This window comes from Fonsecaea multimorphosa (genome assembly GCF_000836435.1).
Source record: "Fonsecaea multimorphosa CBS 102226 unplaced genomic scaffold supercont1.11, whole genome shotgun sequence".
NCBI lineage: Eukaryota > Fungi > Ascomycota > Eurotiomycetes > Chaetothyriales > Herpotrichiellaceae > Fonsecaea > Fonsecaea multimorphosa.
The window spans coordinates 788348-810319 of record NW_015971645.1 but is presented as its reverse complement, the minus strand read 5'-3'; the positions used below and the strand labels follow the sequence as shown (position 1 = coordinate 810319).

The window sequence follows — 21972 nt, the reverse complement described above, 5'->3', positions numbered from 1 at the left end:
CCATCTACAGTGTGCAATACTTGAGGCTTTTGAATGGCTACCAGGGGCTAGCTATAACCAAGATGAATGCAAGGCATGGCCCCATCAACCTCCGTAGGAGGCCACAAAACCCGATGGAGCTCATGAGATTCGCCAATCGCACGAATGTCACGAGACGGGGAGTGCAAGCAGCAAATTGACAGTTCTGGTTGTCGTAGGCTGGGGAACGAGGCTATGCTGGCCCTTGTTCGCACTGCAACATACCTACCAGGTACCTACCTAGGTACCTATCTAGGTAGGTAACCATCACCACCGTTGTTTCGAGCAACCGCTCAAGCAGAGTGTTTCGCCCCAACCAGGGGGGCTCTGTCCGATATCAAAACGAACTGAGCTTTCATCCCCACAGGTCCAGCACAGCAGATACAGAATCGGGTGAGAATTTTTTCTACCATCGGCGCGAGGAGAGTCCCAAAGTAAGGGCCTTCCTCGAGAACAACAGCATCTCCATTGAATTTGGGGTAGATCCTGCGTAGGACATGATGGGTACACAGGGACACTCGAGGAAGAAGACGAGGAGCCAACGCCGGAGAGAGCATTACAGTACGTTGGTCGGTGTTCGATTTCTGCTTTCTCAATGGCCATCATTGTGAGGGAAAAGAGTGAGTGAGTGACTCGCTAGTGGAAAGAGTTTCTGTGGTTGAGGTCGAGTGAAGTTGGTGCTGAGAAAAGCAGAAGAAAAAAGTTTGATCAATGGCAATGCTTTGCCGTAAGATTACGTTGGAGCATTCTGTGTTGGCGGCTCGGCGGCATCCAAGGCGAAACCTGCTTGAAACAAACTCCTCAGAAGCTCTCCTGCAACCGGGAATGTGTCCCAAACAAGCAGGAAAGACGGCGGAGAACAATGAATGCCTCCAAAATCAACAGCGTAGATTTCCTCACAGGGTTCTTTCTTTTCATGAAGCAGCAGCAGACCACCAGTCCACGGCGTCCGCGCCGTTATCGCGTGGAAGGAGCCGAAATCCCGCTTCCAGGCCGTGGCCAAATGGATCTCTCAACATATCAGTGGCGCGTTTAAACGCCTGGATGGCAGAGAGGCAGCCCCGAGAACGCGGCCTGAGCGGAGGAGTTGACAAGTTGTTTTGTTCGAAGAAGCCCGAACCTGTCGTGCCGTTGAGTTGACGGTGTGAATGGCTCTTTGGCTCGACTTCTGGTGGCGAAATGGGATAAACTTGGTGACTTGTGGAAACCACCACGGCATGATGGACCGCTGCTAAAGCCGCCCACATCTTTTGAGATACCTTATCCACCAACCCCGATGCCTCAAGCATGCCGAGACAGGTATTCACACGTTCCAGGTCCAGTTGCATCTCTGCTCGCTCCGCGGCGTGCTGGATGGTTCTCAAGGCGATGTTGTAAAGAAGAATTGTGCATGCTGTGTAGGTTTCAAAGACGCAGATCCAACACCGAACGTGCATATTTGTTGTGGCGGTGCCGAAGCGGAGCAGGATGAAAATACGCACGATAGCGCGTGCCGCCTCAATAGAATGAGCCAGATGTTCTTGCACCGGCGTGCTTCCGATATCGATTTCTGCGGCATGGCCTAGGATACCGTCCGAGACGGCCACTAAAACTCGTTGATGCAACATCATAACGGCACCCAGGTACATGGCGTGGGAGAGGAGCAACGCGCCTTGTTGTGCTGCTGTGAGCGGGTTCGCCTCGCCGTTCAGCAAAACCGTCAAAGTCATATTAAGTGGCAGCTTCCGATACCAGCTTTCCAACGCAATCATGTGGTCCTCTATTATCTGCTCGGTGGGTGATTCGAGGCCGCTGGCCGCTCTGCAGACCTGGGCCTTTAGTACCCCGATCTCTTTGGCCTTGATTTGCGTCACGCTGTCATCTGGAAGTCCGTCTGTGCCAGCCGAGGTGGGTTGAGGAAATTCAATTTCTCCACCGAGATCCGGTATGTAGCCCAACGACGTCGATAGCCAGCTATGATACGTTAGTCAAGGAGAATTGGTGAGTTGAATAGTACCTAACACGGGCTGACCATTCAAAGAATATCATTGTTTGATATAATCTTCTCCACTCGTGAGCACCTCCGGTGAGCTCATGTTGTGGCAGGGCCAAGTTCCACCGTGCGATCTGGAGACTGAGCTGGATAAGTCGAGCTGTGCTCTTCCGCTTGTCGACCATGCCGTACGCGCAGAGGCAAGCCAGATATTTCATGGTTTGCAGGTTGCGGAGCTCGACCATCTCGGGCATGTGGCGAATCGCGCTATTGAAGAGGGCGTCTTTGAGTTCTCCAGTGGTGTCGTCGATATTGAAATGAGCACCGATGGCAGATGCAGCACAAATTTGGGCGACGACAAGAGTGTCCGGTCGCGATTGCGCCCGGAAGGCCTGGTCACAAAGCTCGTCGAATTCGTCCATAGTCATGATATGGAACAAGCCAGCCGTCACTTGGAAAAATAACTCGGCTCCTTTGCGGATGTCAACTTCCGGTGGTAGTTGGCTAGGAGAGAAGACGGTCGGGTAGTCAAAGAATTTTAGTGTCGGCCAGGATGAAGCCTGAGACGAAGTGCCAGACTGTCGACTACCTTGGTCTGCCTGGAGAAGTTCCAGGTCTTTCAGAGACAGAGAAGGCAAGGTTGGGAGAGATACCCCGTACACGTCAAGAAGGAGGTTCGTGGACGATTGACGAGATGCCGTACCCTCGGGGGAACGGAGAGCTTGCAAGGCAGCCAGAGATTCCTCATCGTTGCCATATTTGAGCACGTCCAGCAAAGATCGCAGTTCCTCGTTCTGGGATTCGAGGATCTGGATCTCCTCCTGCCGGACGCTGGCTTTTCTCTTGTCGTTGAAGCGATACACGCATTGCTTGTTAGCGTCGACACAAGTGCGACAGCTAAGTTTGCCATCGCACTAGGGCCATAAGGACGGGTTAGCTTTGACAATCTACAATTAAACAACGCACGCACAGCTCCGTCGTCGAGAATGGGTGAGAAAAGACTCACACGTTTCCGTTTGAAGCGACAATATTCGCATGCCGACGATGTATACTTCCGTTTGGACCCCGTCGTCGCTGTAGGGCCGCCTTCAGAAGGGCTCGACTGTTGGCTGAGAGCACTATAGGCGTCCGGAAAAAGCTGTGTTGCGTACATGCCGCTCATTCTCAGAGTGCCGCGAGGTTCACTATAGGAATTATATTCCACAACGACTTAACCCGTCCAAACTGGGGGAAATACATACCCATCGAGCGGCAGCTCGGCATGATTGGGGGCGTGTTCGCTGCAAGGCGGGGGGCTTCCGCCTACAGGCCAAACCCTGAAGAAAAGACCAAGCGCATGAGAAAGTCGTCAAAATCAGGTTCTAGAACTGGGGTGGCCGAGCCTGGAACCAGCCATTGACGTCGAAGGTTTGGCTGGGGAGGCGGGGGACCGAAACTTAGTGGTGAGATAGGACTCCGTGATCGTCGCTATTATTACCTGGTGAGCTGCGAAGGAGGTTTCCCCTTGGAGCGACTTCTCACAATCCGTCTTGGGGAGGGGTGGAATCCAACCACAATAGGCGCTGTAGAACCGGATCTCTGATGCCGGAGGAGGTGTTCAATTTGTCAGAGAGTCAGGAAGAGTTCTCAGCATAGAGAGGACCTTCTCTTGCGTTATTGACAGCCTGGGAGCAACTATTTCTAGCCTTGGAGTCATGCATTGATCCGAAACAACGAGTTCTTGCTATTGGACGTCGTCCACAAAGACAGCCTACGAGGGCTGGACAGGCGCTTCAGCAGAGGGCGCAGAAGAAGAAGAAGGAGCAGGTCCAGTAGGATCAGCAAGAGGATGAGTAGAAGATGCCTCACCAGCTGCTTCTCTCTTCGCTTTCTTCTTCTGCCACTGCTCCCTCAACACAGTCTTGATCGTATCTTCGCCGGCCTTGTAGTTGGCACAACACACCTTGATAAGCGTCTCGACCTGCTCACCTGTCCACACAAGGTTATACGAGCCGGAGAACTTGGCAGTGGACGGATCAAAGTCGGCCACCGCTCCCTGATTTGGCAGCAATGGGAGATATATCATGGTCGACTCATGGAGGCATGGAGGTGCCGGAGGATTGGACACTTCGTGCCCATAAGAGTCAATCACTTTCTTCGGCCTGTCTACGAGGATACTGCCGTCGTAGATCTGTGCGTATAAGCCCTTGAAGCGGTCCGGGTCTTTGGGGTCGGCGCCAGCTTCCAGTTCAGGGTGTCGTTTGGTATATTTGAGACACCGTCGGCTGGCAATCTGGTCTACCCGCTCCTGGAAAGTGCCTTTCAACACGTCGCTCGAGGCGTCCATATTCAGAATCACATCGACTTCCCGGCGAGGGTGCAACATGACGTACGTTGGGCAATTGTTGTCCATCCCTGAATCGATCAGGTGGATTCGTGGGGAGTTCTCGATCGGTGGTGACGGCTTGTCCTTGTTCTCACCACGGGTCAGATGAAACATGAAGTTGTGCTCATTGACGGCATGCAGAGGATGATGAGCTTGAAACTCTTCTTTCCCCTTTGGTCCCCACATCCGCGCAATGCCTTTGGCCATGTCATTGATTGAATTCCCGATAAACCCCGAGGGGAGGCTGCGTTTGATGGTCGCAAGGTACGAAGTCAAGGGTCCCGCTGGCGCACTGGTACACAGGCCTAGCAGCAATGCTAGAGATTGTTCGGGAAGTTGCATGGTATCTTGGCCCTTTTCGAATGGTCTGCCAAACGCCCATGTTGGACACCAAGCCTCCAGCTCGTCACATCCAACCTCGATCGGCGTGAGTTCGAACCAGTTGAACCAGGCGTCATCTGCCTCTTGATGCTCCTTTGTTTTTGGATCTTCATTCTTGAAGGGATGTTCCTTGTCCACCCAGTCCTTCCACGGTCGTTCATGCCGGATTGCGGTAAGAATTGGGAAGGGTTCGCTGCCGTCTAGCAGATGCATATTTGCCGATGACCACTTCAGCCAGTTCTCATGGTGCCCTGCTACTTCCTTCTTGACGCCAAAGCTTCCACGGAGGCCCGGCGGCTCCAGGGCGGGATCGTGGTTCAGAAACAGATGGCCTGTGGTGAATACAGAATACAAATCCATCGCCACCGTTGACAGCCCTGAGCGATGCTTCTGGATCAGGGGACCAAGCGTCTTTGTTGGACCACCAGGTGCATTGAGCACCTCGCGAACTGCTTCCGGGGATAAGGGATGATGCGGATGCAGTCTCTTCTGGCAATGCTCGATCACTGCCTTCATACTCGCCCCAGCCCACGTATAGTATGCTGCAAGAGCCCAGCAACTGCCGCTCACGCCAGCCACATAAGTCAACAGATCCCACATGCCTGTACGCTTCATCTCTTCACAATATCCCAAAATGCCGATCATGGCCCTATATCCTCCTCCCGACCCACCAAATGCTACGACAGGCACGTCGTCAACATGGACCTCGGCCGGGTCAAGGTCGAGATAACGACAGAAAGCGTCCCGCACCTTGACCTTTCTTCGCTCACGAAATTGTGATTCCTCTGGAGCTAGTCCCAACCCTCTCCTTACCGTTGCCTTTTGAGCGACTTCGGGATGCCTCTTGGTATCCCTCAGCTCCTTGGTAATGGTAGCCTCGACCTTCAACGCGGCCTTGATGATTGAGATATCCGCAACAGCTTCGGGAAATGCTGGGACGACAGTCTTGTTCCAGAAGGACTTGAGTTTGCCCTTGACCTTGGCACGTGCGCCTTTCGAGCTCTGCCCGTCTGAAGAAGGCTCGCCTTTTTCATTGGTCACTTCATCGTCGTCTTCCTCGGGCATTTCTGGCGTGTCAGCGAGATGGTTGAGGTCCTTCTTTCGCTGACTTTCTGGGTAGTGCCTGCGAAGGATGGATTCTTCGTACTCTCGCTGCTCGGCGGTTTCGGACGTGCGTTGTGTCCTGGTTCAGGGTCAGGCTGATGTGTTTCGTTACATGTGGCAGTGGGTTGGGACGGACAATGTCGTAGCCATAATATCTGGCACCCCAGGTTCTCGAGCCTCCAGTAGCACCAAGGTGCCGGGGATCACCCCAGGGATCTACCTGTTCCTTCGACTATCACCCGCTCGCTCTCAGTCTTTAAACAGCAGATAAGGCACCGCGACCACCATTCGCGACTATTTGGATATGACTGCCGTGGCTGTCAGGAAGCCCGGATGGTAATATGGCGAGCAAATTAGGAGGAAAGAGAGGGGAAAGCAAGGCTGAGCCGGAAGCGGACGAATCAGGCCCAGCCATTGCTGAGCGTGCTTGAAGCGAGGCAGATGCGTCGAGGTCATTGAAGGAAGCAAGAATACAGGGAATTTGGGGTTAGCCCGTCGGCCCAATGAGCTGGCACACGTGCTTGGATCTTAGTGCTACATCGGACATCGGACAGCAGCATGAATGGCACCCAAATGGCAATGAGATTTGATGAGATGGTAAGACGATGGAGGTGGTGAAGTGATGGAATGTTGGCAGATGGATTTGTTGTATGGGATTTCGGGGTGGTTCGCTTAGTCATCACCTTGAGGCCATTCTCTCGGTGCAACCGCCCATCGAGCCTGTTTGTCCTGACTTCCTCCCCTCGGGGCAACAGTTGAACATTGGCAGCATCAAGCTCGAGGCCCGATCCACGGCGGTTACGGTCTCAGCTCCTGTCACCATTTATGTGGACGCGATAAGCCTCTTCTATCTCGGACCAAACCCCCCAACTGGCTGTAGCAGTTTGATATCAGGCGGACCAGTCAGCATTCCTTCACTGGCTGCCCGGGCCAGTAGAGCCTTGTACTGCTCTCCCTGGCGGTGCAGCTCGAGGGCCTCCATGTCCTTCCACCTAGAGATTCGGCGTGCGGTCAGTCTTTGTCTCTTTCTCTCTCTTCGCGTCTGGCTCCATCTCAAACGAAACACCAAAAACTCCTGTGTTTGGGATAGGGTTTCCCACGGACAGACTCACAATTCGATGAAGACAACGGGTCCATTGCCCTCGGCACCGGCGGGCTGGAACATCTCGTATTGCAGACAGCCTGGCTCGTTGGCCTTGACGTATTCGGTCAGTGGCTGGATGGCTTCAATCACCTGTGTGCCTTTAGCTCCAGTGAGTGAAATGGGAAGGAAGATCGAGTCGCAAACTCACCTCTTGAGCCTTTCCCGGAACGGGTTGCAAGGTTGCAACAATGTAGAATGGCTCCTTCATAATGTTTGCGCTGTGGTTGAATGCCCAGCTGAGAAGGTTTGTTGTTGGGGTCTTCCTCACCGGCCGTTTGTATATACCTAGGTGTATATATATATTTCCCAGGACCAGCTTACCAAATCCTCTACACATGCGTGCCCTCAAATGTACCTAGGCGCGTACTTAGGGTATTAGAAGCCGCTGATATGTGATTCTCCCTCCTATCGAGGAACTAGATCTTGATTGGGAAGAGCAATAACCGGTCGTTATCCAGATTCGGCAAACGATGGGCTGACCTCTGAGGGAAACTTCATCCAAAAGGACCGGCTACCGACGGCGATTGCAAAGGATCTATCCGACAGTTGACGAACAGGCCTGTCCTTAACATAGAGTATGTGATAGGGGAAACCCTGCGACCGTATTGCGACAATGCGATATATTTTGGATCGCCAATTACGAAGTACAATACTGATTCATCAGAGCCCGACCTGGATGCTCCTATGGTCTCCAACTTTGATATCCATGCATTGCAGCAGCTGGGATACTACTCCTGGCAAGCGTTGATGACCGGACAGGAGGCCAGAAGATTCCGCTTACCTCTTTCAGAAGAGAATGAACAACGAATGCCCCCGCAATCATACGTGGTCACGCAGAGTCTGGCCGGTCGCTGAGACGTACTCCGTATCTCCTCGGATACCGATCGAAACCAACCTTGAAGCATCAAGCCATGATTAGCCCGCCGGACAGATCCAGCACTCCTGGACAGTTCAAGTTGCATTGCTCGAGTTCTGCAAGCATCGCAAGCTTGTACCCTCCGTCACTTTCCCCTTGGTCGAGCTCAGGCTCGACGCTGCGGCAGATCTCATCAATTCTCCTCTTCGCCCTGGGATCCATACTGTAAATGGTCTGCAGCTCGATCGAGACCATGCCGTCAACACGATCAGAGATCACGCTTCACCGTTGCTGCCGCTGTTTCCAAGAACTCTCGAGAAGCTGTACGCTAATGAGGTTGAGGAATGTGAAGACCAGTCTTCCTCGCCCCCTCCTCGTCTTCGCGCAGCGTCCAGAAAGTTCAGGCGATTAGAATCGCCATTTGTGGTCCTGACCAGTGATATTTGTTACCTCACAACTCACGCGTGAGAATGTGGCTGACCTCAAACAACATACCCCATTAAGAATATGCATGATCGTTTAGGCTAGTCGAATGAAAATCCCACCATCTCGCCTTGCAACGACAGCCGGAGAGTGCGAAGGAGTTCGGGGATGGTGATATGCTGCGTAGCATTCCAAATTTTTTCCCCTCGACTCTTGACTTTGCTCCAGCTTCAGGATGGTGCTCGTAGCTTCTGGTACCTCACATGAGAACACAAGACCTCTCGCGCTTTTCATCCCCTTGCATCTCTCGATAATGATCCATAAAGATCCTCCGTTTCAGCTCCTCCACAGGCTCACCAGGCGCAGCAGTCCTCCGCCGCCGCCGCCGTTGGCATTCCTGCGCAACTTGACCGCGCACCTCTCGTAGACATTGGATCTGTTTCTGATTGTGAAAGAAGCAGATGCGCGTGTCCAGCCGGCCGTCGAGGTTCACGCTGTACCAGTCGAGCATTTCCAACTCGCCGTCGTCCCAAGGTTTCTTCTTGCAGAAAAGACAACAATTGCGGTGGATCGCGGCCATCGTGTTTGGCTCAACTGTAAGGGAATTGAGCAAGATCGGAAGCTTTTGTTATGTTTTGTCGAGGCTTTTGCGATGTTGGCTGGAACGTGGACGTCGAATTGTATGGACGTGTGTCTCTCCCAAGGGGGATGGATAGGGTATGTAAGGAGCGAGCTTTTTTTTTCCATGTTAAGAAGGTATATTATTCTCAGGCAACCCATCAGGAAGGTCATATACAAGAGGGTGGGATTGTACGCTCGGGTCAGCTTGCGCGGACTGCGTGAGACAAGTTGAGATCATGATGCATGTTCTGTGGAGGGGACGCGCCACAATATGGAGAGTTTGTTCTCGCCAACCCACCTTTCAGAGTCTCATCCTATTTGCCCCTCTATCTGCAGGTGTTGGAGATTTGACCGAGAAAAGTTCTTATTAGTCTATATAAATGCCATATGGGGTGTGGATTGATCCATGTTTCGGATATATGCCAGGTACCTACCTAGGTATGTAAGAGCTAGTGAAATTCGCCTTGGGTCGCACGATCCCTCTCCATAGAACCCTTCGGTCACGGATTCGGTACAGCTGCTACTATCTCCTTCTTATGCAGAGATCCAAGAGCTCTGGGTCCTTCTGAAAAGACCACACAACGTCTGTCTTCTGCATACCTAGGTAGTTCATGCAGATAAGACAATGGTCCAACAGAAGACGGAGAGACTGCTGTGGTCCTACTGATCCTCAGGATACACCCTCTTCACCAGCCCAGTCTCAACATCGAGCCACAACCCGACAACTCCATCAATCAAATCCTCCCTGAGGAACCCGCAACTCTTGACTCTTTCAAAGTCCTCCAGCAACGAATTGTGGTTGTCTTCCTTCATCGGCAATCTCCATTCAAGCTCTTCTGCGAATCCCGTAAACTCGGGTCTCTTCTGATGGACTCCGTCAAGTACCTGCTGCTTGGTGACGTGCGACGCCCCACAGTTGGTATGATGAATGAGGATGATCTGCGAAACGTGGAAGAGAGTGTCGAGCGCGGCGATGTCACCTGCGGCCGAGGCGAAGCGGCCTCCCACGTTGCGCAGCACGAGGCATTCCCGAATTCCGACGTTCAAAAAGGTGAGTGGATTGGCGCGAGAGTCGAAGCATGACACTGGAGGGAGGCTGTTCAGTTTCACTGGCGTTCTGATGGAGAGGTCTGGTCTCTGAGTAAAGTCGCTGCTTACCAACAACCACATGAGGACCATGAGCTTTGGGATCATTTCCCATCCGAGCCATCAAAGACGGAATAGGTTTGTGGCCAGCAGCATACTGCCTGCGTTTTCATATCAGCCGCATGCTCATGTGAAGAGGATACGGTTGACCAGAAATTCAAGGAGCACTCGCAGATCCACTGACCTGTTACGTTCAAGCAGCTCGTCGACGCTAGGGCCAAACGTGACTGCTGCATTGGTGGGCGACGACATATTCATGGAGTGCTGGGGCAGGGCGTGCTGAATAAATATAAGGGCGGTCGAGCACAAGTCACACGGCGAAGACGATCTGAACAATGCAATAGCTCGAAACACGTCGAAGAAGATGAGAGGGAATCCGTCAATTTTTATACCTGCCTACCGTGCCACGGTTTTGGTTCTGTTGAGTTCCTCGTTCCGTTGGAAGCTGACAAAGAAACCTGAGCCGCCAGCCTCGAACGCACCTTTCATTGCTGACAATTCAGTCGGATATGTCCCATTTGAGTAGAGTGGAACTCGAGGATGTTGATTTCTTCCTGGTTTGCTCGTGCGTGCTCCAGCTCATGCTCCCTGGCGGTCGTGTGGTAGTCCCAAGCCCCCCATGCGGAGGACACGTTTCCCTCCATAGCTGCTCCCCATAGCTGTTCCCCAATCGAACACAAGGTCCATCCTCAACAATTTCCAAGCAGCTGAGGGTCAGGAGGAGACAAGGCGTGGAGGACAAGGCTTGAGGCTGCCTTAGTCGCAAAGTTGATGTTGAGTAATCCGGTGGACTTCGTATCACCGCGAGAAAACAGAGACTAATTGCAAGCCCCACAAGGATGGACTGGTTAAGGAACCTTCAAACGCTCCATTCGAGGATTGTTTGATTAGAAGGCTCACTTGCTGCTTTTCTTCCGCTTGACGTGCTGATTATGGAAACAGAGTCGTTGTATTGGTCTGGTCTCGACGCTGCGGCGCCTCTTCCAGTAATGGGCCCGAAGAACGACGTACAGCGTGGATGCCGCTTTAACTTCCACGGTTGTAGCAAGTTTCGATATCTCCCTGAGCCGTCTCGTAAGAAAAGCAGTCTGTCGGACGTCGGGTACAAGGAAGCTTGGTCCCAACCAGTCTTGGTGATAGTCAGAACGGCAGGGCGGTCAGGACATTGTGCGGCGGAGTCTTTAGCGGCCAAGGAAGTGCGACTCCCTCAAGCCATTGTCGGCAGTTGACGAGACTTCCGATAGATCAGGCCAGCCTGTTCTTGTGGGCTCTTCCAAGGTCTTCGATGAAAGCGTTGGGAGAAATATCCGCTGGGGTTCGGCGTTCAGGGCTTTTTGGCAAGCAAGCATCTCCACGGACACACCGCGAATGACGATGACCTGCATGATTCCATTCAGCAACCACGAAGAAAGGTCTTCTGCAGCAGCTGTTCTGTTGCACAAAGCGGTCGAGAAAGCTCTCCTTGCCTGGTCCCAGGCCTGTCCGAGGCGGAAGCTGCGAGCTTCTCATGATGGCTGGCCATGAATCAAGGCTCCAAGCTGTGCTACCTCGTCATCTGGAGCAGACAACTCACGACCGGATACAGCGCAGATATCTTAGTTTCAACTTCTGGCAGGTGTGCAATCCAAGGTATCGGTGGATCTGTAATAAAATGTAATCAAACTTGAATGTGCATAGACCAATGACAATGCTTCACTGCCTACCGAGAAGCTAGGGGTCTGATTCGATTATTGGTGATTTTATCCTGCCGAACAACACGCGCATGTTCTCATGAGCATCCGCGCTGGAGACACTGAGAGGAAACAGAAAGCAATCAGATCCGTTCCGGCATCAGGGAAGTAGTGGCCGTTAAGTCAGGTACGCACATGGACGAGCAATACCTTTCTCACAGACTTCGTATAACGCCGTCGTTAAGACGCCCCTGGACCGGTTTGTACATCCTATCCGTTGCGCACAGCTTGAACAATTGCCCCAGCATCCCCTTGGTCCAGCGCATCCAGTGCATCCATGTCATCCTGAGATAGTTCAAAGTCGTATACATGGGCGTTCTGCTTGATCCTGTCTGGAGTATCGCTTTTGGGCAGTGGAACCCAGTTCTTCTGCAGACAGTATCTGATGAGAATCTGCGGCGTAGTCTTGTTGTATTTCTTGGCTAAAGAAACCAATGTGGTATCGTTGGCTTTGTAATTTCGGACCAGCGGCGAGTAGGCTTCGATGACGATGCCGTGTTTCTGACAGTACTCGGTGATGGTTCGTTGTTGGCACCACGGATGCAACTAGGAAGACGTGGTCAGTCTCATCTCCAGGCTCGACAACACCATAGCAGCTCGACGGAGTGGGACTCTTTCTCCGTACCTCGATCTGATTAACGTGTGGCGGCCAGATCTTTGCATACTCCTTCATCTCCTCAATATGTCCAACTCCAAAGTTGCTCACGCCAATACTTTTCACCTTTCCTTTCTCGTACAGTTTTTCAAGAGCCTGCCACATCTCCTTTCTCTTGCCACTTCCCGCATTGGGACTGTGTATCAAGAACAAATCCACGTAGCCATCATGGCCCCCATCAATCTTCTCCACACTCTCGAGACATTTCTTGTATGATTTTTCGACGCTTCCTCCTGCAGAGAGGATTTTGGTGGTGACGAAGACCTCAGAGCGCGGAAGACCTGATTTGCGCAGCGCCTCTCCAACCTGAGCTTCGTTGTGATAGAACTGCGCCGTATCAATGTGTCTGTATCCGGTTTCTAGGGCGCAAAGGCATGATTGTACGCAAACAGAGGCAGGGGACTGGTAGACTCCGAAACCAAGGCGGGGTATGCGGACGGAGGAGTTGGGTAAAGGAAGGGTATCGCTGAAAGAGAGAGGAGGCATTGTGACGAAGAGAGAGGGCGGTATCCAGCAAAAAGGAAATTTGAGAGATATCTGGATATCTGGAGAGTTAAGGGCTGAAGGGTCGTGAGGGTGTATTTTTTTGTTTGCATGCACCCATGCACCGCACCCATGCACCGCACCCCCTCCACTTCCAGAACCTTTGAAGCGGTGATGATGCAATCATGCGGCCCAGCCGAGCCCAGCCTTGGCCCCGGGTTTCCGCTGCGCATCCGCAACTGCGCCCACCAGCGCCCACCAGCCAGTCGACACCACCTCCAACCACTCTTCTGAGCATCGCCTTTTTGCTTCTGCACTTCTGCGACGATCCTCCCCTCGGGTAAGCTGGAAGCTCTTTGTCACCAATAGTCCTGGGGACTTATCTGCCTGTGCCTCAATCACCAAAAAGGGACACCGGGGCAATACCACATGCTGACCCGCCATCCTGACTCTTAATCATGGCCAACAAGCGCCAATCAAAGACTCTTGTGTATCGATTCGAGCTTCAGTCCGGACGTTGCATCAAGAAAGAATTCACGGCTTGCAGTGTCGCTCTCGACGGGTTTGCATCCTGTTTGGAGGAGATGATCCAGACTAGCCTTCGCCTAACAAGTTCTTTCTCGACGCGCAACCGGCCATCAACCTCTCGCAAATGGCCTACATCTCAATTGTCATTTGGTTTCGCCAGGTACAGGCACGTGGAAATTTCACTGACCTTCGTCGTCGTAGCACAAACACAAAATCGTGACTGCAACACCGACACTAAGATCTTTGCCAGTTGAGCAAGTGATCAGTATCTTGCTTTGGGGATGCTTGCAGAGCTGATTGCTGATGACACTGATGACGCCAGGAAGCTTTTCGCGAAGGTCTTTGCTCCCGAGTTTGCCATTGTGACAGTTTAACCAAAGGACCTTTGACATTGAGCCTCCTTCGTCGCCTTGACAATTGACAATCAGGTCGAAACCATCCAAGCTCGTGACGGAGCCAACTGCGATATAAATGTTGGAGGTTGGAAGGATTCTCGTAACCGCAATCTCTGTGCCACGCTCTTCATTTTCTTCTTCAAGTAATGCCTCGATCAGAGCAGGGAGTTCATCTTCTGGAGTCTCCATTAACCGCTCTCTATGTCCCCAGAAGAGTTCAGCAGTGAGTCCGTGCGACCATCCTTCGCTGTCATCACCGGCACCTTGGATGTACCCAGCTTCCGAGCTTTCGGCACCACGAACGCGACGAGAGGCGGAGCAGAGCACAAGGTTGTGTGAGTGCTCGAGTGCAGAGCTTGAGCTTGAGAGGGGCAGGTTTGCTTCGTCGCCACGCTCAACACCAGGATAGCCGTTGATCACCCAGGTTAGCCGCACAGGACGCCCCAGCTGCTTCCGCAAGTGTTCTAAGTCTAGCCCTAGTTTGGTGAAAGTCTTCGTAAAGCCTTCAAGCCGGGCTTCGATCTGCGATATCTCTGACGGACCTAGGTCATTTGGTGGAGGTGGAGCCTGAAGCCTGTGCGCTGAAGGTATTTCAGGGAACAGTGCTTTATTGATAACTGCGGCCCATATTGGTACAGTCTTGCTGAATGCATCCGGCAGATTCTTGCCACGACGAGTTGAGTCGACCACGATTGCACCGCCATAAGCGGCTAGGATCGGAAGAAGCTGCAGATTGAGCCTGCGCGGAGAAAAGTCCCATTGTCCGTGGTGGCCATCTGTACTTTTGAAATACGTACTGCCGATTTTATCAGTCGGGTCGATGTACCAGCTACCACAACGCTCGTTGGCGACCAGCGGCAAGTTGTATTGCTGGGATATTGTTTTGACAAATTTGGCGTCAGCAAGAATGGAGGTAAGGCGATTTGGAATTGAGAGGGTGGACTTGCGAATCGACTTCAGCGTGGCATACAGGGAAGGGTGATGAGTCGAGTCGTTCAAGGTCAAATCAACTAATCTTGCGGGGAAATCTGGATGGGTCATTCTCAATCAACAGGATGCAAAGGCTCAATCTCAGCAAAGGTCAGTGATCTAAGATTCATTCCAAGTGGTGAAGCCTGCCTGCCCACCAGGGAGCAATGGTTCATACAAGGCGGAGTTGTGAAGAAGGCTGTCCAAGTCCATGCTCCGTCACCGAGACAGTCAAGAAGGGAAGCAGTGCCAAGTCCAGTACATGCCCCCCTCTCCCATGTGTTGAGACGCCGAGCTCTGTACAAAAGCCTGGTGGCCTGTGACAATGAATGTTCTGCGTGAAATCGAAATTTCCTGATGCCAAGAATGGATCCTGTTTCCAATTGGTCGAAGGCCAGCCTTGAACTCGGCCGCATCGTGAAAAACTCACAGCCTTGTGTGAGGAAGCATACCTAGGTAATTTAAGCCACTGGAATTGTGCCGTCCATGGATGAAGCCGCTGGCACCATCATAGCTCCGTTGGTGTTCATCATCTCCATAGCATCGTCGTTGATGGGATGTATCGAGAACTGAGTGGCGGTAAATTCTTCTCCGTCAAAGAGTAGCCAGTTTTGAAGCGGCTGCTCCTTCTGTCCCAAAACATTAATGACATCTTGTGCTAAATAACCTCCCAGGAACGCAACTACTGGGCTGATCTCAGAGCCAAGGTTCTGCAGGAAAGCCCGGAGAAAGTCCGACCTCAAGGTTTCCAGGGGAAGTGAAAGCTCCAGATGTTTCTGGTTTGCCAGTCTGGTGAAGAGCTCGAGGTCTGCTCTGCTGTGCGCGGGAAGCCTGCCACCCATTTGGCCTTGAAAATCGAATAGAGCCCGCAGGCAAGAAAGCAAAGGAGTGACCTTCGTGCGGCTCCGTCGAGTGTTCTTAATCCGCGCTGGGAGAGGAGACAGATTGGCCAGCTGAAAGGGAGAATATGTCTCTCGATAGGTAATGAGTTCCATGGTCTTCTCGTTTTCCTTCTTCGACTCAACCGCTCTGACGCACTTGGTCGAAGTCTCCATATCGCCGACTTTTGTGGGTTTGTTCCTCTGCTCTCTCTCAATCACGAAATCGTGGACGAGCAAGTCGGCGAAAATGTAGCCGTACATGCCGTGGGTATCTGCGGCATAGAATTTCCGGCCATTGATTCGACAGGCCATATTGATCGTTCCAAGTACATCCATAATGAGGCCTGTCGCGATAGTGATGTCGAAATTCTGGAAGTATTCCGGATCCTTAGTGACAGCCGCATTAGGGTCCGTATATACCTCAACCCTTGGATTTAGCTTCTGTAGCTCTGCCAGAGCTGCCTGCGCACGATTCTGGCCAACCTGAGCTTCCCGGACGAAGAATAGCGTTCCCAAATCCTCTTCCTCGACCACTTCGTGATCAAGTATTGTCAATACTCCGACTCCTGCCAGGACGAGATTCTTTGCAATCTCACATCCCAGTCCCTTCATTCCGATGAGGAGAACGTTTGCACGACGGAGCTGTTCCTGGACTTGCATACCCCAAAGGCGGATCTGTCTGTCATACAATGCGATCTCGTCGGCAGCCATAGGTTGCTGAGGCTGTACCGCAAACATTTCAGGCTGCATCCCGTTCATCGCGAGAGCCATGTCGCCAAATGTCGCATCGGGTACTTGTGAGTAACTGTTGAGGTCTCCCATGCCAGGAACGGATGTTACAAATGATGAACCCTCCATGGCCCCATCAATCCCTCCATTCACCGGGCCGGCCATGGCTCCGTTCAGGTCGACTGCCGCAGTATTCGTGGGCTGGAGTCCGTTTGGGGGATGAGAGCCACCAGACAACGGGTTCTGGTCCATGGTGCATCCGCAGAGAAGGGAGGAATGTTGCAGGCAATTTGATGGTTGTAGCAGCGCGAGCTTCTGAGGAGATGACAGAAGGAACTGAGAGCGGCTGTTGGATGTGTCTTTCTCAAGAGTGAGAGAGCAAGTGAGAGTGAAAGTGAGTCTGAAGTGAAGGTGAGAAGACAGAAACGAAATGTTTGCACTCCAGCGCACCCACCACGAGTTTCTTTCGCTGGCTGCGCCCGCGATCTTCAGGAGTGTGCAGTCAGTACGAGGTACCTTGTACTTCAAGTTTGTACTCCGTAGCCATTATCTCATCTTGCTGCAGGGGCAGTTCAATGCCAAGCATGGTTTTAACTAGTAGTTGGGTTTACTGGTGCCTAAGCGGCCTCGGCGGTAAGACTCCCGGCGGCACCCACCACTGCCAAAATGATACGGAGGCCCAACGAGGACTTTACAGCCTAGCGGCACGCCTAGAAGGATTGATGGCGAGTTAATTCTCCGGGTGGTGCCTTCCATGCCGCACGGGCCTTCAGCGGGCGCAGTGCATCACCGTGGGGCAAGAATTGGCCGATGGGCTGCACTCTGCAACTTGTCACAGCGCGAGAAGGTTGCCGCACTCTGACTGGCGAACATCCGACTACCACTCTTCTTGTGAAGACCTTGCTCTGCACCCATTCTCAGATTGTTGAAGCCTGCAGTCGCCTCTATATGTTCCCACATGTCTCCTTCAACCTGATCCAATTCGAGTGGAGCCACATTGCGTGTTGCCTTCGTTCCTAAGGACGCTTTGTTCGTGCCAGCATCCAGCCCGTCCTTTGTTCAGCCATGGTACGATCCTATCCTCAAGTCCTTCTTGCCATACGTACAGAGTTCCCGATGGTATTCTGATGCTAATATCCACCAAGTCTGATCCTCCAGAACGCTCCGCTTGGACCGATGTCGCAGCACGCCTTCAAAACCTCAGAAATCTTCTCAGCTCGGAGCGGCATCTCGGCATCGAGCACGAAATAGCGTTTGAAGAATTTGAAAGGGAGATGGGGGACCAGCTGGCAGCCGCTGAGGCAAATGATGAGAGACCGGACCGACCTTTACCATCTGACCCCCTCACCTCCCGGGAACGACGAAGAAGAGAATACGCTACACGTTTCCGTGAACAAGACATATCCGAGGGCCTTGCCCAGACCAGCAGCGCATCCAGCCTCGTGCGCAGTCGGCGGAGAGCCTTCAGGCCCAGCGAACGTCTGCAGAGATACCAAAGAGAAAGACTTGGACAAAGTGGAAGAGCTGCCGCCTCTGAAGCATTTGTGCCGCCATCCAACCAGTCGCCCGCCTCACCAACTCAATCAGTCGACGATCGCCCTGATCGGCCAAGATCGAAACGAAGGAAATTGACCGATGGTACATACGAGGACGAACCTCGAACATTTAGCTATGGCCACAATGGTCAGGTCGTTCCTGGCCAGCTAAGGTTAGAGATTATCAGCTGTGACGGGGGAGAATATTCGGATCCTCATATGCCCATCAATTCTTATCCGCAGAATGTCCTCCTAGATGATACCAGCGTCTACTGCACCAAGTCCAACAAATGCAACCTCTTACTGAAGCATGTGGGCGGAATGCCCTTCACCTTGACTGATATCGTGGTCAAAGCCCCGCGTGCCGGTTACGATGCACCAATTCAGAATGGCTTGATTTTCGTTGCCATGGAAGATGACAATCTCCTCGACCGTACTTCTCAGTACGATGTACGCTGGGCCCCGAAAAGCTACCGCCGTCAACGACACAGGCCAGATGGATACCGCCCCTCCCAGGAATATATGAACTCCACAAGATCTCCCCTCAGATCCATTGATCGTTCGAGGTACCCCAACAATCCCTCAACTTCCGAAGGAGCCTCTCATATTGATGTTCCTCTCGTCCCTGGCTTTCACGTCACAGTTGTGGATCCATCAGATGGAGAAGATGGCGGAGAGGGACCACTATCGCCGCGCCCGTGGCACGACGATGAATATTCATTGAGATCTTATGTCGATCGATACCGTCCAGTGTATTTCGGAAACGAGCGTAATGATGGTCCGTGGTCCAACTCGAGCGACTCAGAAGGCTATGAGCCCGATATCCCGCTCGAAGCAAGAGAATCAGGGGAAACAGAACGCTTTCAACGCCAGCAAGTCGATCTCGAAAACACCCTTGCGCACCGGAATCGCATGCTGGATCTCATGCGGGCACAGCAAATCCGAGAGAGTGATGAATTTTTTGGGAGCCGTAACCGGGAAAGCGAGCTCGATGAAGACAGATCCCACAATCGTCTTTCAACTTCAATTCGGGGCACAACTCTGATAATTGCTCCTGCGACAGGGACGCCGGACTTGGTTTATACCTCTGGAGAGCGCTCCAACCTGTCCACCGAAGTTGAAGCTTCGAGCTCCAAAACGACTTTGAGTAATGGTGTGACAGCCAGCACCTCTACTGGAGCCGGCGTTGCGCCACATGCTGCGTTCTTCATCAGCCGAAACAAATCTAGCACTGAAATCAAATTCGACCCTCCAGTGTGAGTAATAGCTCCCTTTTCGTTGCCGGTTGCGAATTAAGGACTAACATATCCACAGGTCGGGCCGTTATATTCTTGTCAAACTATGGGCGCAATGCCCTAACGCTAATATTGACATTCAAGCTATTCTGGCTCATGGATATGGTGGCCCTCGTTTCTTCCCAAGCTCAGAAATGAGGTGACGTGCTGCAGGATTGGTGTTGCAGAAGTCATGAAGGCTTCTGATGTTTTTGTTCCTCCCACTATGTGCAAGGCCTGAGGATGTCTCGGCGGTTTTGTTTCTGGAGAGCGTTGGATTTGGATGCTTCCAAAGAGCGTCACCAGTCAACAACAGAGGATCCTGCGATGGCCTTTGGCTTCAGGAGTTTGAGGAGCGTAACGAAGACTATTCGAAGAGATATAAATCACAGATGAATGCAACGGCGACGCGTTGATCGCTACGCCGGAAATGACAGTATTTAGTTTAGTATAACGTCCCTTGGTGTTCTAGTGCCTGGACGAAATACAGCTGAGTGTCAGGGCCTCACAGCGATAATGTCAGGGATCGGCCTCGTACGAGGACACTGACGCGCGACGGTGATAGCTACTGCAATCATGAGAATTTTGCCCTCGTTATAACAACACGATACTAAACCAGAAGTTTTCAGCAAAAGGACAATAGTGGCTCTTTCACCAAACCTCACCACGACCACCCCTGAGATGGTCTTGTGCTGACACCACTAATACCGGAAACAAGGCTTCACACCTGTTCTCGCGGGATGGGATGATCTTCCTGAATCAACTTGGAATCGCCGGCATTGATCTTTATAAGCACATCAATCTTGTGCTTCCCATTGTCTCTGACAAAGTTGGCAAAATCCGCGATAGTCCATGGACCAACGTATTGCACGGGAGACTCTTTGGAACCGGCTGGGAAGAGTTTGAACGTCGGAAACCCTCTAATATCGCCCGGGACATCATTAGCCTCTGCGTCTACCTTTGCGATTGTGACTCGACCGCAGCCAGTCAGGTGGGAGACGTAAAGCTGTGCGAGCTTTTCGTAGGTGGGTGCCATTGCTTTACAAGGGCCACACCACTGCGTGTAGTAATCAACCAGAACATCCTTGTCGTTATTGATGACAAGGTGATCGTAAGTGTGACCGACAATGACAGTCACAGGTCCTTCCTGCGTTTCCGGTACAGGCTCTGATTTGATGACTGGCTTCAGCTCGCCATTCACAAAGCTTTCGACGAATGAGCCGAGTGCTTGTTCCGACAGCTGTTGACCTTGATCGAGGAGTGGGAAGCGATGCCCTTTGACGGCGTCTTTGATGGCAAAGGCGGGCCACTTGTTGGGTTCGAGGCGCAGATCGTCTGCTATTGAATTGAAGACTTTGACATCCACCAGGCCAAATATGATCGTGCCCCTGTACTTCTTAGCCAACGGCGCCACCAATCTAGAAAGTTGAGCTCGTTCGTCGGCACTCTCGGTGAGGATGTAGCCAAGTGGAAGGCCAGTCTAGAAGCACAACAAATTCAGTTTCCTGGGGGTAGGCCCTTGCCAGGATTCTCAAGACTCACATTTACAAAGTTGACATGAAGTTCGGGGTGAAAATCAGCGACCAAGGGCGTACTCGCAGCTTTGACAAAAGCGGAGATAGCCCGGCTATCATAAGATGGCATCTCAAGGATGTTCTTCTTCTCATCAAAGTTCTTGTATAACACAATTCCTGGGACGGCGATTTGCTCCCGTCTCGCAAGATCCTCATCACCTGTGATGCCGAACAGGTAGTCTTCATGCAGAGCCTCTGCAACAGAGGTGAAGGCTTCGCGAGAGTCTTTGTCACCAGGCGCGAAGAACCCGACGACCACCACATCGCTCTTGCTTTTGAGTTCTTGCAGAGAGTCTGCGGTGACTTCAGAGATCGCAGGAAGGGTTTGCCTCGTCAACCAGGAGACAATGCTTCGACAGCGTTAGTTCACTCGAGAAACTGGGCACAAATTCGAAGTCGAACACATTCACTCTGATGTTTTCCATGCTCCTTCATACTGCTTGACATTGCCATAGCCCCGGAACAGTTTGACTGTTGGCCAGCGGCTGAACACAAATTCTTCAGACACCCGAGTCTGCTTTTGGCAGTCTATTGTCGCGAACTGAACCCTAGAGCCATGCAGCACTTGAGCTGCCTAGGTACATAGACGCTCGATGGTAAGCCATTTCGAATGTCTGCCCGAAAATAGGAGCGATTCATACCTCGAGGTATTCTCTTGAAAATCTTTGGAAGCCAGGCAGGAAAGGCAGAACGAAGCCAACAAGCACCATATCATTCTGCTCCACGAAGCCTCTGAACGTGTCGTCAGTGAGATCGTGAACATGGTTGACACTAGAGTGCGCCATAGCAGCAGCTGCGAGTGTAGTCAGCATCACCCTTTTGAAATGCACACACTGGAATACTTTGGAGAAGATACAGAACAAGTGCTGGATTCCTAGAAAAGGCGGGGCTTCTCATCCACTAAGCTCACCAATTGAAAAAGCCAGACAGACAATCGGCATGTAGCTGGCACCCAGTCGATCTCTATGCAGCCGTGTCGAATAAGCCGCCCACTCTGAATCTGGAGGACGCTTTGAGATGTTGGAGAGACCCGACAACGTTCCCCAGCATCCTGAATATTCATTGATTCCGGCATCCCAAGGGTTGCGCGCATAGTCTCCGCCGTCCGGGTGGCAATCAAGGAATGGGCTTTCTTCTGAGTTATGATTTACTCGCTCGTCTCGAACTATGGCGAGCCTTGTCGAGCATA

The 21972-nt window shown here is 52.2% G+C and overlaps 10 protein-coding genes across 10 annotated transcripts; 1 reads left to right on the top strand and 9 right to left on the bottom strand.

The window, feature by feature from the left end:
* Positions 1-932: 932 nt before the first annotated feature.
* Positions 933-3152, bottom strand: Z520_06299 (uncharacterized protein; the record flags this gene model as incomplete). The annotated part of the gene is made up of 3 exons (XM_016776800.1): positions 933-1971; positions 2030-2904; positions 2961-3152. The coding sequence occupies 3 exons, from the start codon at positions 3150-3152 to the stop codon at positions 933-935; spliced, it is 2106 nt and encodes a 701-aa protein (XP_016632342.1).
* Positions 3153-3740: 588 nt separating this feature from the next.
* Positions 3741-5801, bottom strand: Z520_06298 (uncharacterized protein; the record flags this gene model as incomplete). The annotated part of the gene is made up of 1 exon (XM_016776799.1): positions 3741-5801. The coding sequence occupies one exon, from the start codon at positions 5799-5801 to the stop codon at positions 3741-3743; it is 2061 nt and encodes a 686-aa protein (XP_016632341.1).
* A 1147-nt stretch (positions 5802-6948) lies between these two features.
* Z520_06297 (uncharacterized protein) lies at positions 6949-7192 on the bottom strand (the record flags this gene model as incomplete). Its single annotated transcript, XM_016776798.1, has 2 exons — positions 6949-7074; positions 7133-7192. 2 exons carry the CDS (start codon positions 7190-7192, stop codon positions 6949-6951), a joined length of 186 nt encoding a protein of 61 aa, XP_016632340.1.
* A 1330-nt stretch (positions 7193-8522) lies between these two features.
* On the bottom strand, positions 8523-8843 carry Z520_06296 (uncharacterized protein; the record flags this gene model as incomplete). Its single annotated transcript, XM_016776797.1, has 1 exon — positions 8523-8843. The coding sequence occupies one exon, from the start codon at positions 8841-8843 to the stop codon at positions 8523-8525; it is 321 nt and encodes a 106-aa protein (XP_016632339.1).
* Positions 8844-9544: 701 nt separating this feature from the next.
* Z520_06295 (uncharacterized protein) lies at positions 9545-10078 on the bottom strand (the record flags this gene model as incomplete). The annotated part of the gene is made up of 1 exon (XM_016776796.1): positions 9545-10078. One exon carries the CDS (start codon positions 10076-10078, stop codon positions 9545-9547), a length of 534 nt encoding a protein of 177 aa, XP_016632338.1.
* A 1892-nt stretch (positions 10079-11970) lies between these two features.
* Z520_06294 (uncharacterized protein) lies at positions 11971-12901 on the bottom strand (the record flags this gene model as incomplete). Its single annotated transcript, XM_016776795.1, has 2 exons — positions 11971-12306; positions 12386-12901. 2 exons carry the CDS (start codon positions 12899-12901, stop codon positions 11971-11973), a joined length of 852 nt encoding a protein of 283 aa, XP_016632337.1.
* Positions 12902-13403: 502 nt separating this feature from the next.
* Positions 13404-14862, bottom strand: Z520_06293 (uncharacterized protein; the record flags this gene model as incomplete). Its single annotated transcript, XM_016776794.1, has 2 exons — positions 13404-13555; positions 13614-14862. The coding sequence occupies 2 exons, from the start codon at positions 14860-14862 to the stop codon at positions 13404-13406; spliced, it is 1401 nt and encodes a 466-aa protein (XP_016632336.1).
* Positions 14863-15251: 389 nt separating this feature from the next.
* Z520_06292 (uncharacterized protein) lies at positions 15252-16652 on the bottom strand (the record flags this gene model as incomplete). The annotated part of the gene is made up of 1 exon (XM_016776793.1): positions 15252-16652. One exon carries the CDS (start codon positions 16650-16652, stop codon positions 15252-15254), a length of 1401 nt encoding a protein of 466 aa, XP_016632335.1.
* Positions 16653-17527: 875 nt separating this feature from the next.
* On the top strand, positions 17528-19373 carry Z520_06291 (uncharacterized protein; the record flags this gene model as incomplete). Its single annotated transcript, XM_016776792.1, has 2 exons — positions 17528-19191; positions 19250-19373. The coding sequence occupies 2 exons, from the start codon at positions 17528-17530 to the stop codon at positions 19371-19373; spliced, it is 1788 nt and encodes a 595-aa protein (XP_016632334.1).
* A 557-nt stretch (positions 19374-19930) lies between these two features.
* On the bottom strand, positions 19931-21595 carry Z520_06290 (uncharacterized protein; the record flags this gene model as incomplete). Its single annotated transcript, XM_016776791.1, has 4 exons — positions 19931-20689; positions 20752-21133; positions 21194-21357; positions 21425-21595. 4 exons carry the CDS (start codon positions 21593-21595, stop codon positions 19931-19933), a joined length of 1476 nt encoding a protein of 491 aa, XP_016632333.1.
* Between the last annotated feature and the right edge of the window lie 377 nt (positions 21596-21972).